Source organism: Mastomys coucha, unplaced genomic scaffold (assembly GCF_008632895.1).
Source record: "Mastomys coucha isolate ucsf_1 unplaced genomic scaffold, UCSF_Mcou_1 pScaffold12, whole genome shotgun sequence".
Classification (NCBI taxonomy): Eukaryota; Metazoa; Chordata; class Mammalia; order Rodentia; family Muridae; genus Mastomys; species Mastomys coucha.
The window spans coordinates 82322468-82335927 of record NW_022196894.1 but is presented as its reverse complement, the minus strand read 5'-3'; the positions used below and the strand labels follow the sequence as shown (position 1 = coordinate 82335927).

At 42.3% G+C, this 13460-nt stretch overlaps 1 protein-coding gene across 6 annotated transcripts in view; it reads left to right on the top strand.

Annotated features, from left to right (window-relative positions):
* The window catches only part of App (amyloid beta precursor protein), a 228643-nt gene that overhangs the window by 51342 nt on the left and 163841 nt on the right, over positions 1 to 13460 (top strand). For all 6 annotated transcript variants that reach the window (XM_031364311.1, XM_031364309.1, XM_031364310.1 and 3 more), the window contains exon 2: positions 4939 to 5106. In XM_031364311.1, coding sequence (XP_031220171.1) covers positions 4939 to 5106 — 168 coding nt within the window. The remainder of the gene's footprint in view (positions 1 to 4938; positions 5107 to 13460) is intronic.

Below are 13460 nucleotides of genomic sequence, written 5' to 3'. Positions count from 1 at the left end.
GGTTTGTGTTGTTTATTTTCTTACGCTTGCTCCCCGCCATCTGGTTAACTCTAGTGCTACCTGCCCTTCCTTTAAAACCTTTTCTATCTCCTAATAATTGAACTAATAATTGAACTGTGCTCAGGTTATGAGCAAATAGTATTTCTGCAAGGAAAACCAAGGACAGGATAGAAATAGAATCCATCATTTTTATGTATTTATTTATTTTTCTTTTCCTTAAAGAGCTTAAATAAGAATCCTACCCAAAGAAGAAAAAGGTATCAAATACTGCACCATAGAGAAGGTTATTCAGGCCAGTGAGAAACCTGCTTGGATGTAGAAACCATATGGTCTTCATTAGCCAGAAGCCTTAAATGACATAAATCCACAGATGCAGCCAAGCTATGGATCCATGCCCCATCCTGCCAATACTTTTTACACTTAATATTTGTATCAGCTGCTTTTCTTGTTGCTGAGACAGAACATCTGGCAAAAACAATTTAAGTAAGGCAAGTGGTTCTGTCTCTGAGGATAGCATCCATCATGGTGGGGATGTCATGGAAAAAGGAGAATGAAGAGCTGGTTGTGTCAGATACATAGTCAGGAAGAGGAGAGAGATGATGCTGGGGATTATTCTCTTGTTTTTTATTCTGCCTGTGGTCCTAGACCAGAGGATGGTCCTGTTGATATTTGGGGAGGGTCTTTACTCCTCAGTTAAACCTGTGTGGAACAACACTCACAGACACACCCCAGATGCAGCCAAGTTGATAATGAAGATTAACCAGTACAACATTAAATCCCCTTGGACAGAAAACCCGAAGCGAACATAGGCATATATTTTCTAGTCTAAACTCAATTGTTGAGCTCACGACATCATCAGAAAATTACAAGACCATAGTCAGGCTATTTGAAGAGATATGGAAAAGATCACCACTCTTTGTCAGCATATGTAGTCTACAAACAGATGGCATTAAAATAATTTTAAAAGTAAGAGGAAGATGACATAGACAAGTCTGAAAGGCAGAAAAGGAAGTTTAGGAATCATACTTAGGAAAATGAAGCAAAATTTATTTGATAGGTTTAATTTAAAAAAAAAAAACCGGCTACGTGGTATGACAGTTGTCAAAAGGGCTAACTGGTTTTAGCTGCTTCATCTGTATAATACTAGGCCTATCACCAGGCAGTCATGAATGTGCAGTGGGGCTGGGTGTGGCAGAAGCAGCAGAGTGTTCCTGGGGCCCAACAATTTTCTGCTCAGCTATTGTTAACCGTTGGATTGCATGAGAAGGGATGAAAGGGAAGATCATTTATTGTCATTGGTTGTGCATCAAACTTTCTATGGCTAGTTCCAAACCCATAGCTATGCAGATGGCCCAGACTAGCTTAAAATCGACAAGGAATAAAGCAAAGCAAAGTGGTGTGAATGTGGGGAAGGTGCAGGACAGGAGGAGTGGGAGGAACAGTAAAGAGGGTGGGTGTGGTTTAGGTAGGGTCTCTATTGCTGTGAAGAAATACTGTCACCGTAGCAACTCTTAGAAATCAAGACATTTAACTGGGGCTGGCCTCTAGGTTCAGAGGTTTAGTCCATTATCATCATTGCCGGAAGTATGGTAGCACACAAGCAGACCTGGTGTGGGGGCGGGGGAGAGGGAGAAGGATCCAAGAGCTCTACATCTGGTTTGGCTGACAGCAGGAAGAGAGAGAGAGTATCACTGGGTCTGGCTTGAGTATCTGAAACCTCAAAGTCTACTCCCAGTGACACACTTCCTCCAGCCAGGCCACCTTTTCTAATAGAGCCACTCCTGGTGACCAAGCATTCAAGCGTATGTGCCTATGGGGGGCCATTCTTATTCAAACTGCCACAGGAGGTGAAAAATAAGCAGAACGCACTACGTAGGCTTGTGAATGTGTCAAAGAACAAGCTGTGGGATAGGGACTCAGAAAGGGGGTGATTAGGGAAGAACTGTTGACATTTCATTGTGACAGAAGCCAAAGGCAGAGACTTCTGAGGGTAAAGGGTTCACATGTTGCTAAGCCCGGTGGGGGCAAGCCCTAAGGAGATCGTCCTTAGTTGTTCAGACTGGAGTCATATAACCTTGGAGAGGCAGACCGGTCAGGGTGAGATGTGTAAACCGGGTTACAGGGGACTTAAGGAACAAGTAAATGGGCCATCGAGATGGCTTAGCAGATACAGGCACCAACAAGTCTGACAACCCGAGTTTGATTCCCTGGGACCAACATGGTGGAAAAAATTGTCTCATCTAGGAGTTCTTTTACCTTAACATATTCGCCAGGGCAATTTCCGCCACCACCCCCCACCCACCTCACTCTCTACCTCCTACCCCCCACCCCCACCACACCCACCTCTTATCCTCACAACATACACAAAATAAATAAAATTTTAAAAGAAGCAAGTGGAAAATGTTGGCAGCCAGTGTTTAAAATCACAAGATAATTTAAAGTCTGTGGCCAGTGAAAGGATATTCAGACAGACAGGGTGGAGTTGGCTCTATTGGATGTACTGCCTACTTTGTTCATACAGGTCTGGATAGGGAAAAGCCTTACCCATTCCTTCTCGTGTTATTAAAGGCCCTTTCTCCTATAGCATGAGCCTTAAATACATCCCGTCTAGTCCTTTCCGGAAGCTCCCTGACCCCTTACTGTTGGAGCATGGACAAGAATGAGGAAGTGTGTTTGTTATTTTCTGTGAAGAGCAGAAGATGTCAGTGTTTCTTGCTGTGTGACAAGTTGCCTCAAACTTAATAGCTTAAAACAACAAGTGGTTCCATCTCAGTTTCTGTGAGTGAGGAACTCATGAGTCCCTCTAGGGGTTTCTGTCTCTGGATCTCTCTTGAAGCCACATTCTTATTGTCACCCAGGGCTGTAGCTAGATGTCATTGGTGTCATTGAGATATGGGTTATTTCCAGGCTTGCTGGTGTGGCTCTGAAGGAGGTCTGACCTTCTCTCTGTTGGGATTCAGACCTGGGACAAACAGCTGAGGTGCATATTTAACAAACAAAGTGCACCTGGTCTCCAGGTTCTCCCAGCATCCCTCAGTACCTATCTATCACAAGGCATGGCTGGCATACCCTGCCTCTGGGCTGAACTTTCCAGCCCAGGGGAGGAGTTTCCCCTCCCCCAGAAGGTCTTCCCTACACGACCCAGATATTTCAGTCAGTCTCTCTGTCTCTATCTCTCTCCCTCTCTGCATACACAGATTCTTTCTCTCCCTCCTCTTCTCTATCTCCCTCTGATTAGCAACTTCCCTGGCTTCATTCCTTGGGACCAGTGAACTCACCCAAGAGCTGCCCTGCCAAAACCTGCCTTTATCCTTTAAGTTGGCTTGAATTGGCTCATTTTGTCAGCAGAGATAACCTATCACTTGTTGCCCAACAATGAGTGAACCTTAATGTCATGACCTTACTTTTGAACTTGCACATCCCTATTTCTGCCATGCTTTGTTTGTTCCATAGACAAACTATTGCATTGTGGGAAGGGAATGCCCAAGGTCATGATTTCCAGGAAGCAGGCAGGATCATGGGGTCTTTCTTGGGCCTGGACTATGCCAGGAGAGAACTTGTTACTTAAATTCTCTTTGCAGAAGGAAACACAGCCTCCTGTATTTGCATTCACTAAGAGGTGGTGAGCTCACCTGACCTGTGGTAGTGCAGAGGCTGTGGGGAAGTAAGAGGGGAAATGATTCTGAAGTTGAGGACGAGATTCTTTTGATGACTTAGGTAGAAGTTCTGTAACTTCTCTTTGGTTAGGGATAAGATGTCAAGGTGTGCTAATGGTGGAAATCTTTGGGATAGAATACCATTCAGTGGGGACACAATGAGGTTTGCAGTGACCACAAACAAGCCTCTCCTTAACCTCCACTCCAGGGATTCCCCGACAGGTGGCTGATTATGACTTGACTTTCTTTAATTTCTTTGCCCTGTTATTACCCACCTGCTTATTTCAGTAAAACTGGCAAGATGTATATTTTGATCTTCAAGATCAAGGCTTTGAATTTCCTTCAAACCCTTGGGTGAGCTGCTAAGATCAAGTTCATAGAACATCTGTTTGGGGCACAAATTTTGCCTCTGGTGGAGAATGAGACTTCCAGTTTCCTGGGTTGGTGGGAGATGGCAGGGACCTCCTGTGGAAGAGTTGAGCGGCCACAGCATCAAAGGGAGTTCTTGTTTGTATGTTTTGTTTTATTTTGAAATGGTTAATTCTTTAGTGGAATTTTGTAATGAAAACTCAGATACAAGCTGGCATAGTGCCACACGCCTGCATTCTTAACCCTCAGGAGGCACAGGCAGGTGGTCTCTGAGTTTGAAGTCACACTGGTCCACACAGTGAATTCCAGGCCAGCCAGGGCTACACAGTGAATTCTAGGACAGCTAAGGCTACCTAGAGAGACCTTGTTTCGAAGGTCTCTCTATAAAACAAAACATAAAAACAAGCAAAAACTGTCTTCGATGCAGCCACTGGCTTAGCAGTGAGGCACTCTGACAACATCTTGCTGTCAGTGCTGCGAAGTGGCACACACTGTCACCCCAGTTTAGGCATAGTCATCAAGCGGAACTGGCATTGTGTTGTGTGCAAGCAGCTGCCGGTTATGAGAATGTGAATTCTTCCACAGAGATTATACTTATGTTAGAAACCCCTCTTTATTGTTAGAACCTTTCAACAGATATTGCAGAATCTTCTGTGGGAAAACTGGAGGATTTTTGAATGAACAAATGCCCTTCAATATTTTTTAATGGCTTCCTTTAAATGCTCTGTTAAAGAACACGCTGTCTTCCATAGGCTATTTTCCAAGTCTGTAGCATGTATGTTACTCAACCCCACAGTGCTGAGGCAGGGTTGCTGTGTGACTGAAGAAGTGCAGATTGCTAGGTATCACTAACATCTTTGCTGTTCTTCATGGAGCTGTGGATTCTGTTACTAACTAGGACTTACTCTTTTAGGTGCCCACTGATGGCAATGCCGGGCTGCTGGCAGAACCCCAGATCGCCATGTTCTGTGGTAAACTCAATATGCACATGAATGTGCAGAATGGAAAGTGGGAGTCAGACCCATCAGGGACTAAAACCTGCATTGGCACCAAGGAGGGCATCCTGCAGTACTGCCAAGAGGTAAGTCCCCAATGGTGGATCACCAGCATTCATTACAAGGATTAATTCTTATATCTTACATTCATATTTTCTTTCATAATAAAAATCTTGGTTCCTAATGACCCACTCTACCCTTAATATAGTTTTTCTTTACTCTCCAGTTCACACATTTACATATTGTGCTGTGTTATAACCATCAATAAACTGGGTAAAATTTAAGCTTTCATAGTTTAACATGTTCTACTGTGACTGTGTAATAAAGGAAGCTAAAAGTGCTAGATTTAATTTTTTTTTTTGCTCAGCTTCTTTGATATATTGTAGTACACTTACAACTTGATATTTTTCTAGCCTTTCTCTCCTGTAATATTGAGTCTTTGAAATAAACATTCATACTGATAATTCTAGAAAGTATACAAAAGATCTCTGCCACTTCACCCCTTGATGTTGCACATTTTTATTCTTTAAAACATATCATTTTATTTCATGTATATGGATGCTTTGCCTGTACATGTCTGTGTACCATGTGTGAGGCTAATGCCCAGAGAGGCTCCAGAAGAGGTTGTCACATCTCTTGGGACTGGAGTTACCAAGGTATAGTTGTGAGTTTTCATATGGCAACTTGGAGGAGGGATTGAAGTTTCCTTTTCTGAAATGCTTGGGCTCAGAGTATTTTGGATTTTATATAATTTTTATACTATTCAAAAGGTCATGTTGAGTTGTTTTGTGGATGGGCCCCAAGTGAACATGAAATTCTTATCTATTTCCTGTATACCTCATGCATACAACCGTAAGGCCATTTTATGTGGTGGTTTTTAGTTTGGGCTCCTTTTTGGTTGCAACCTGTCACATGACATCAGATAGGAATTTCCTACAAATAGATTTAGAGCAGCCCTCAAAATGTGTCTGGTTTTGGAACATTTCTGATTTCATATATTTGGACCAGAGATGCTCTGTTTTCATTTACCTTTCCTTTCTCACTATCTTGTTTGAAAAACTTGTCCTACCACTATATGACATTAGAAGGAAGCTATCTCTTCAGGTAGCTACCTGTCTGTACCCTAAGTTGCCCATGATTCTAAAGTGCTAACAGTGACCCACTGCTTCAGCAGACTTCAGCAGAGGCCAGTAGAAAGGCTGGACACACACTTTGTCCATGATGTTGACTTCTGTCTTTATATGAATGCTTGCTGGTGCCTGTGAATCATCACGTACACCTGTGTTTTCCACAAATAACCACGTGTTTTTCAGCCTATGAATATTGGTCCTACAAAAATTTTTTTTCCTTCACTCTGGAAATATCCCTCACTTCCTGCTGCACTTAGCCCAGTCATGCCTGGGTAGCTTCATTTTCTGTTTTAGTCTGTGGTTTGTGCAGGGATGAGCCATAGAGTGGTCCTTTCCACTCCAGACTGCCTGCTTGTGGGTAGCCATGGGGGAGGAGCAGGGGAGAGCCTTTTGGCTGCCTTCTTCTTTTTGTAGCTAATGTAGCTTTCATCTGCTTTTGCTCACCACCTGTAGCCGACTGGACAAGAAAGGGCTAACATATCAAGGGTTTGTGAGCCATTTTAATGAATTTGGTCTGCATTCTATAAACAAAAGTCACCGAAGCCATTCATTGGCTTAATTTTTGAGGAAGAGGAGAGACAAGGTTGGAATTTCAGAGTCAGCCCTATTCTGTAGATCACTGTAGAACATTCCAGACACCTGGTCCCAAGCCCATGTGATGGAGTCTCCAGTCCCCATATTTTTTGTACAGCTTGAACACTTGAAATGTGCCCACTTAGATCTGTACTGTTGAAATAAATGCCATGTTTTGGAAATGTAATACCAACAAAGACATACAACACAGATTTCACTTTGAAATGACTATATTGTGTATAGCTATTAAGGGTGTCGTAAGGATGTTACAGTCAAACTATATGGGATTAAAGTTGGTTTCACCTCTGTGGTTTTTTGTTTTATTTTTTATGAAGCTGGAAAAAAACTTGAATATATACTGGCAACTGGTATATATTTCCACTCAGCAGTGCTCTTGGCTTGTCCAGTGTTACAGTGACAGAGTTGTAATCAATTCATGATCCTGTCATTGGAAGAATAAGAGGGAAATGAGCTGGGGAGTGCCCACAGACCATCCCTCAGAACTTTGTTGGTAGTTTTGACTAAGAGTTCTTTGAAGCTTTTAAATCCCATTGTTCAAACTGGGTGTGATGGCCCTCTCTTGTAACCCTTACACTTGTAAATCGGAACCTTAGCTATATAATGAGATGTTGTCTCAAAAGCACAAATGAGGGAGACAGAGAGATAGATGACTCAGCAGCTTAGGGCACTTGTTGTTCTCTCAAAACAGGCAGGTTCAATTCCCAGCGCCCGCAGAGGGTGGCTCAGAATCATGGCTATCTCTAGTTCCTGGAACTGTATGCCCTCTTATGGATTGCATGGGCACTAAGCACACCTGTGATACAGATACATACATGTGAGCGAAACACACATGATATAAAATAAGTAAATATTAAATTAGCACCTTTAAAAGAAAGAAAATAATCTTGCTAGAATATTTTAATGCATGGAGATGGTATAAGAGCCAGTGTCTTCCTCTTTGAAACACTGCCTCTCCATGCTAAGATGATGTCCTAGGAGACCCATTGCTTAGCATAACAGGAGCACAGCTCAAGGCCCAAGGTCTTAGTGCTGTAACCTGACAGGGCAGGGGTGATGATGTCATCACTTGTAATCCCTTTTTATTCTTAACAAAAGCCTCAGCATCAGGGCCAAGTGCTTGTGTTCCTTTTAACCCATTAAATGACACTTCTGGAAAGGAGCCTTGGACTAGACCTCAGGGAACCGCAACATTTAAAGGGAACAAAGAGAGAGTCCATGAATTGGCTAGAGACAGGACAAAAACTGGCACGAGTCATGTTCTGGGAGACAAACTAAGTTAATTGCTAAACAGAAAATGATGAGAACACAAGTATGGTCAAAAGTGAGAGCAACTGAAGTGTGATTTTTAATAAGGTCAGGGTGTGCCTCCATGAAAACTGACCACACGCCAAAAGCAGACCTTCAATGTTCTTATTAAAGGGAGAAGAGTGTAAGCTTTTCAAACTGGCCCAGGTTGACTTGGACAGGTGCAAGGTCTTAGCATGTTTCAGTTGCATGGATGTGAATAGGAATCTCTGGAATTATCTCCATAGGATAGGAAACATTGGCATTGCTCACAGTGTCTGTACCAATAGGCCTGTGAAATCACCACTCATCTCTTAAACCAGTCAGAGAAATATAGCCCTCAAATCAAATCATCTTTCTCTTCCTACCTTTGGGTACTGGACAGCCATATCTATCTGCCTTTTAACAGCTGAATGCCGCCTTTTATTAGGCAGGAAATTATCTTTTCTTCCTTTCTTCCTTCCTTTCTTTTTTCTTTTTCTTTTCTTATCTTTTTTGAGAAAATTAATTGTGATAATTATAAGGACCCTATGGATAGTAGAGACAAGTCTAATTGCTACAAGTATGACATGACCAGGCGGTGAAGATAAATTGCAGTCTGAGAAAAGATCTAGACAAAGAGATTAAGGCGAAAGGAGGAAAAGGAAGCCAACCTTGCTTTAATATTTATTTATTTATTGTTTGTTTGTTTGTTTGTTTGTTTTGCTTTCTAATGAGGGCAACTCAAGCCAAATGAGACTGAAACAAAATCATGGGAAGAATTGTTGTCTGTCATAAAACTCAGGTGTTTGCATAGGAGGAGGCTAAGTGTTGTGTTGGCTGCAGCTATGCTGTCCAGTACTTGGGAGGCTGAGGCAAGAGGATTACAAGTCAGAGGCCATACTTGGCTACACCATGATTCTGTATCCAAAGAAGGAGTCGGGTGAGCCAGGAGATCCAAAGGTAAAAGGAGACTCTGCTGAATCTGTTGAGTTTTAGAAATGGCAAAGAATGATCTTTTTCCAAGTAATGGTTAACTAGGTAGGTTCTATTGCCCAGAGACAGAACCAATGGAACAGCTTGTGTGTGTGTGAAGGGTTTCTCCTACTTAGGGAAAAATCCTGTGGTGATGGCAGCTTACAAAGGGAAGGAAGCAGGACTAGGCCCCTGAGTATTGGATTAGAGAACCATCACTGGGTCCTATTTCTCCTGTTAATGCCGTTCTTTGTCCTGAGTTTACTCCTCTCCAGGGGCTAAGATGGGTGCCCCTGGGGCTCAGGAAGGTCTGAAGCTGGCAGCCAGTGCCTCTGAGAGTGGCATCCCAACTTCTTTTGCTTTTGTGTATTGTAATTCCAGGGAGAAGGGATTCTGAGTGGTTTCATGTTGACCACACAAGGATGGGGCGCCTGCACTGGTGTACTTACCCATGTGGCTGTGTGGTCTGGCAGCCCACAAGGCATGGAAGAATGGCTGCTAACAGAAGGAGGAGAGAAATGCACAAGGCCAAATGGAATGACCATGACCCTGTGTACAGTGGCTACAGAGCTAGGCGGTTGTTTTGGCTGGGAGTACTGGCTGGGATCCACATTGGGTCTTTAACTGGCACAGAGAAAATGGCAGAGTGGGTGGGGATGACCATTTGGGGCCTTTAAATGGAGTTAAACTCCTTTAAATGGAGTTTGGCACTGCCTACAAGACTACAAGATATTTTATTAGCGTTTTAGGGTCTCCCTGCCACTCCCCACATTGTAGCTATCCTGGTATTTTTAATAAATAGCTCTCATTTATAGATCTAAACATTTTTGTGTGTTTTGCTAGAACACATTTCTTTGCTTTTATTCCTCCTTTAACTCTATGTTTATATATTAAATGACATTGATTGGCTCATTGTGTGGAACAAGAAGGAAAATAACGCTCAACAATTTTTGCTAAATTGTAATATTTTTATATTTTTTAAGTTAGAGTATTAAGGTCTGTTCTGTTGCAGTAATTCCCACGTCAGAGGTCTCTTTTCAGTCGGACTTGTTTAAAACCCATGCTTTCAGCCATGTTCTTTTTCCTGTATTACTTATTAGGCTATTTCTATTATTATTATTTTGGTGACTTTTGCCTTAATTAGTCATTTAAAATTATTTTGCTTATTACCATAAAGGTGGTCTTCCTTTTGCCATCTCTCATTGCACAGATTCCTTTGAAAAGTTATGCAAAGGCCTGGGGAGATGGTTTGATAGGTAAAGTGCTGCCTTGCAAGCATGAGGCCAGAGTTCCACCCCCAGAACTCATTGTAGAAAATGCTAGGTGTGGAGCGTAATTATAATCCTAGTGTTGGGGAGCCAGAGATAGCCAACTGGTCAACCTATCTCACTTGGAGTATTCTAGGTGAATGGGAAACCCTTCTCAAGGGGGTGGGGGAAGTAAAAAGATGGATGACACATGATTCTTGACACCCAAAGTTGTCCTTCGGCCACCGCACACATGAACATATGTGGATGCACACACACACACAAATACATAGAGATGATCTCTACTCATTACCAGTAACAGGACTAAACAGTTAATAGGTTTTTTTTTTTTTTTTTGGTCTCCTGGTGAATTTATTCTGTACATGGACTCTAACCTCTCAAGACTAAAACACAGATGTTTTAGAAGCAATCTGCTGAGTCAAAGAGGCAGCTGTTAGCAGCCTGAGCTTAGGGCAGACAGGAGGAGCTAAACCTCATTTTGACCTTTTGCTAACCAATCAAACTTTCCTGCATAATATAGCTGTAAAAGATGCCTTTAACTGTTTGCTGGTGCTTAGCCCAGGGTGATGTCTTAATATTGATTCTTTGGTGGAGAATTAGCTAGTTCATGTTCACTGATCTCTCTCACTCCCCTTGGCTTATCTTCCCTGCTATTACTGACTTGCTTTGGAAGTCTATGACAGTGGCATTTCTGTCCCTTGAGTCCCCTTGGTGCTATCCTTGGCCAAGGGAAAGACTTAGGAGAAACAGTAATAGCTGAATTTTTCACCTCTACTCCTAGGTACGTATAAGGCCTTATGAAGTTTGATTGAGAAAATAGTTTTGACTATATGGCCTAATTTGCATGTTTGCTTTAGCCACATGTTTACCAAGTCTTCCAAATGCTTGGTACCTGTATATTTGCTTCTGTTCCCAGCCATAGTAGTTTTGCTTTGACCCAGTCATTGTTGAAGTACATGCCCCTCTTTTTTATTTTTATGCTTTTTATTAGCTCCATGCAGCATTTTCCTTTCGTTCTTTATCAAGTACATATTGAGAACTGTTAACCAACGAAACAGTTCTGCGTTCCCACAGTTCATAGGTTAGGCCAATTCTCTTTGGATCGGTTTTAGAGACACAGTGTTTCAAAGATGACTAGTACTGATGATGTATGAGGGCAGAGCCCTCTGGGTGGTATTGATGCCCTTACAGAAACAGTAGATAGCCAACTCGCTTTACTTCCTCATACAAAGAGGTCATGTGAGGATTTGGTGAGAAAATAGAAAAAAGTCCTTACCAGCACCATGGTACATTGTTTTCATCACCTTCCTGAACTATGACAAAATAGATTTCCATTGTTTGAGTTGCCCTGGGTGTGGTATTTTACTGTAGCACATCACCCAGGACCCCATTGTCTCCGGTAGGCAATGGTACTAGAAGCCCATGGTGCTGTGGAGAGTGACATTTCTAGAGTCATGATTCACAAAGCATTTTGTCTGACAACCAAAGCATGCTGGTAGCCATTTGGTAATGCTTGTGGATGACTTTGTTAGCATGAGACTGAAATAGGATGGGCAGAGGCATCCTTGTCTATCCTGAGGGAGCCTCTCCTACAGGAGCACCTGCCGTTTCCGCCTGAGGGGCCATTCCTTTCTACTGTTACAGTTTTAAAGTTGTTAGACAAAAGGTGTGGATTGTACAGATTTGCCCTCATTTTATATACCCAGCAAAAATGCAAGTAGACCTGCAACCTAGAGAGGAAAATACAGAGTGTAGCTTTAAAATGCTTTAATATTGCCTGCGACTCTCTGACGGAGGAAAATAGCCTTCTCTATGGTCTACTAGAAATAGAATGCTGACATGGAGAAAAATACTTGAGTGTAACTTCATAGATTTAATAACATAACAACAGCCATTTGCCCTAATGAGCTGTTGGAGTACTATAACAAATGTTATGGCTGAAGAAATGTCAAGATAGAAAAAGCCTCAGAGAAACAAATAGTATGTATTTTCTACTCATTCCTACGCATTGTACAGATACATAAAATCATGTCTGTCTATATAACAGTAGTAGGAACTATCTACGGGAACCAGGGGGGACAGAGGGGCCGTATAGAGTAGGGTAGGGGAAGCTATGGAGGAGAATATATTTATTGTACTCTAGAAACTTATATAAGAGCTCTTTCTGCATCAAGGTGCTATATACAGTAGATGGACACACTCAAAGATATAAAAGTATTAAAAATAGTAGGGATCAAGGCTCAAGGGTTATATCCTCTCGAAAAACATTAAAATTTAGGGGCAGAAAATGAGACTTGTTAGGTTTCATTGCACGGCTTTTGGGTAAAATGAGATTTTTTGAAGAAAAATATTGTTTCATGTACACCAAAGACTTCAGGGTGTGTTGACTTCTATGTCTTAAGACTTTATTTCTTCGCTTTTAAGCCGGGCAAACTTGGCCAGTGTAGATTAAGACCACTGAGGGCAGGGCTTTGTGTCAGGTGATGCCTTTCCCAGCTTATAAGGGGTGCAAACATTGCTCTGCTTCATCAGATTGAGAATGAAACCTAGAAAATGGAGGCAGCACAGAGGGTCTTGATGGTGATGTGGAGACTCAGGATCCAAATCTTAAGAGGTGGGAGGCAAGGGATGTGTTAGTATGAGTACTTTTTGGTGGGACATTTCAGTAGTGTGTTTCAAAGGGTGGGCTGACTGGGGAGAGAATTTATTTTACAAACAGAGGTGGGAAAATGGATGTGAAAGATCATGCATCCTCTGAATTCTGTCAGTGATCCCCTGGTACAGTGTATGAAGTACCATGATTCCAGGCAATCCACAAACAGTGTCTCACAGTGTGTCCTTCCTTCATAACTGGGACAGGCAGATGTTCTAAAAGCCAGTTGTTATGAGAAATCATATACAGCCTTGATCCTCCTCTGTCCCCCTCTGGTCTTAAGCATACAGGATTCTTGCTAGGCAAGGCTTCCTGAAGGCAGGGTTGGCTCTTTGAGCATCCACTTGGAAGCAGCCTGTGGATCCTGCTGAGGATGGGAAAAGTTTCAAGTGGAGGCAGTCGGGTGGACGCACTTGGCTTTGTGTATTTCCTCTACTATTAGATGCTTGGCACATTCTTAAGTTCTTTCCATCGATAACAATGTCTGTGATTTCTTTAACCTTGTTCCTCTACATGAGCACTTGCTTTGTGATTAACAGGCCCTCGAAACAAAGGAA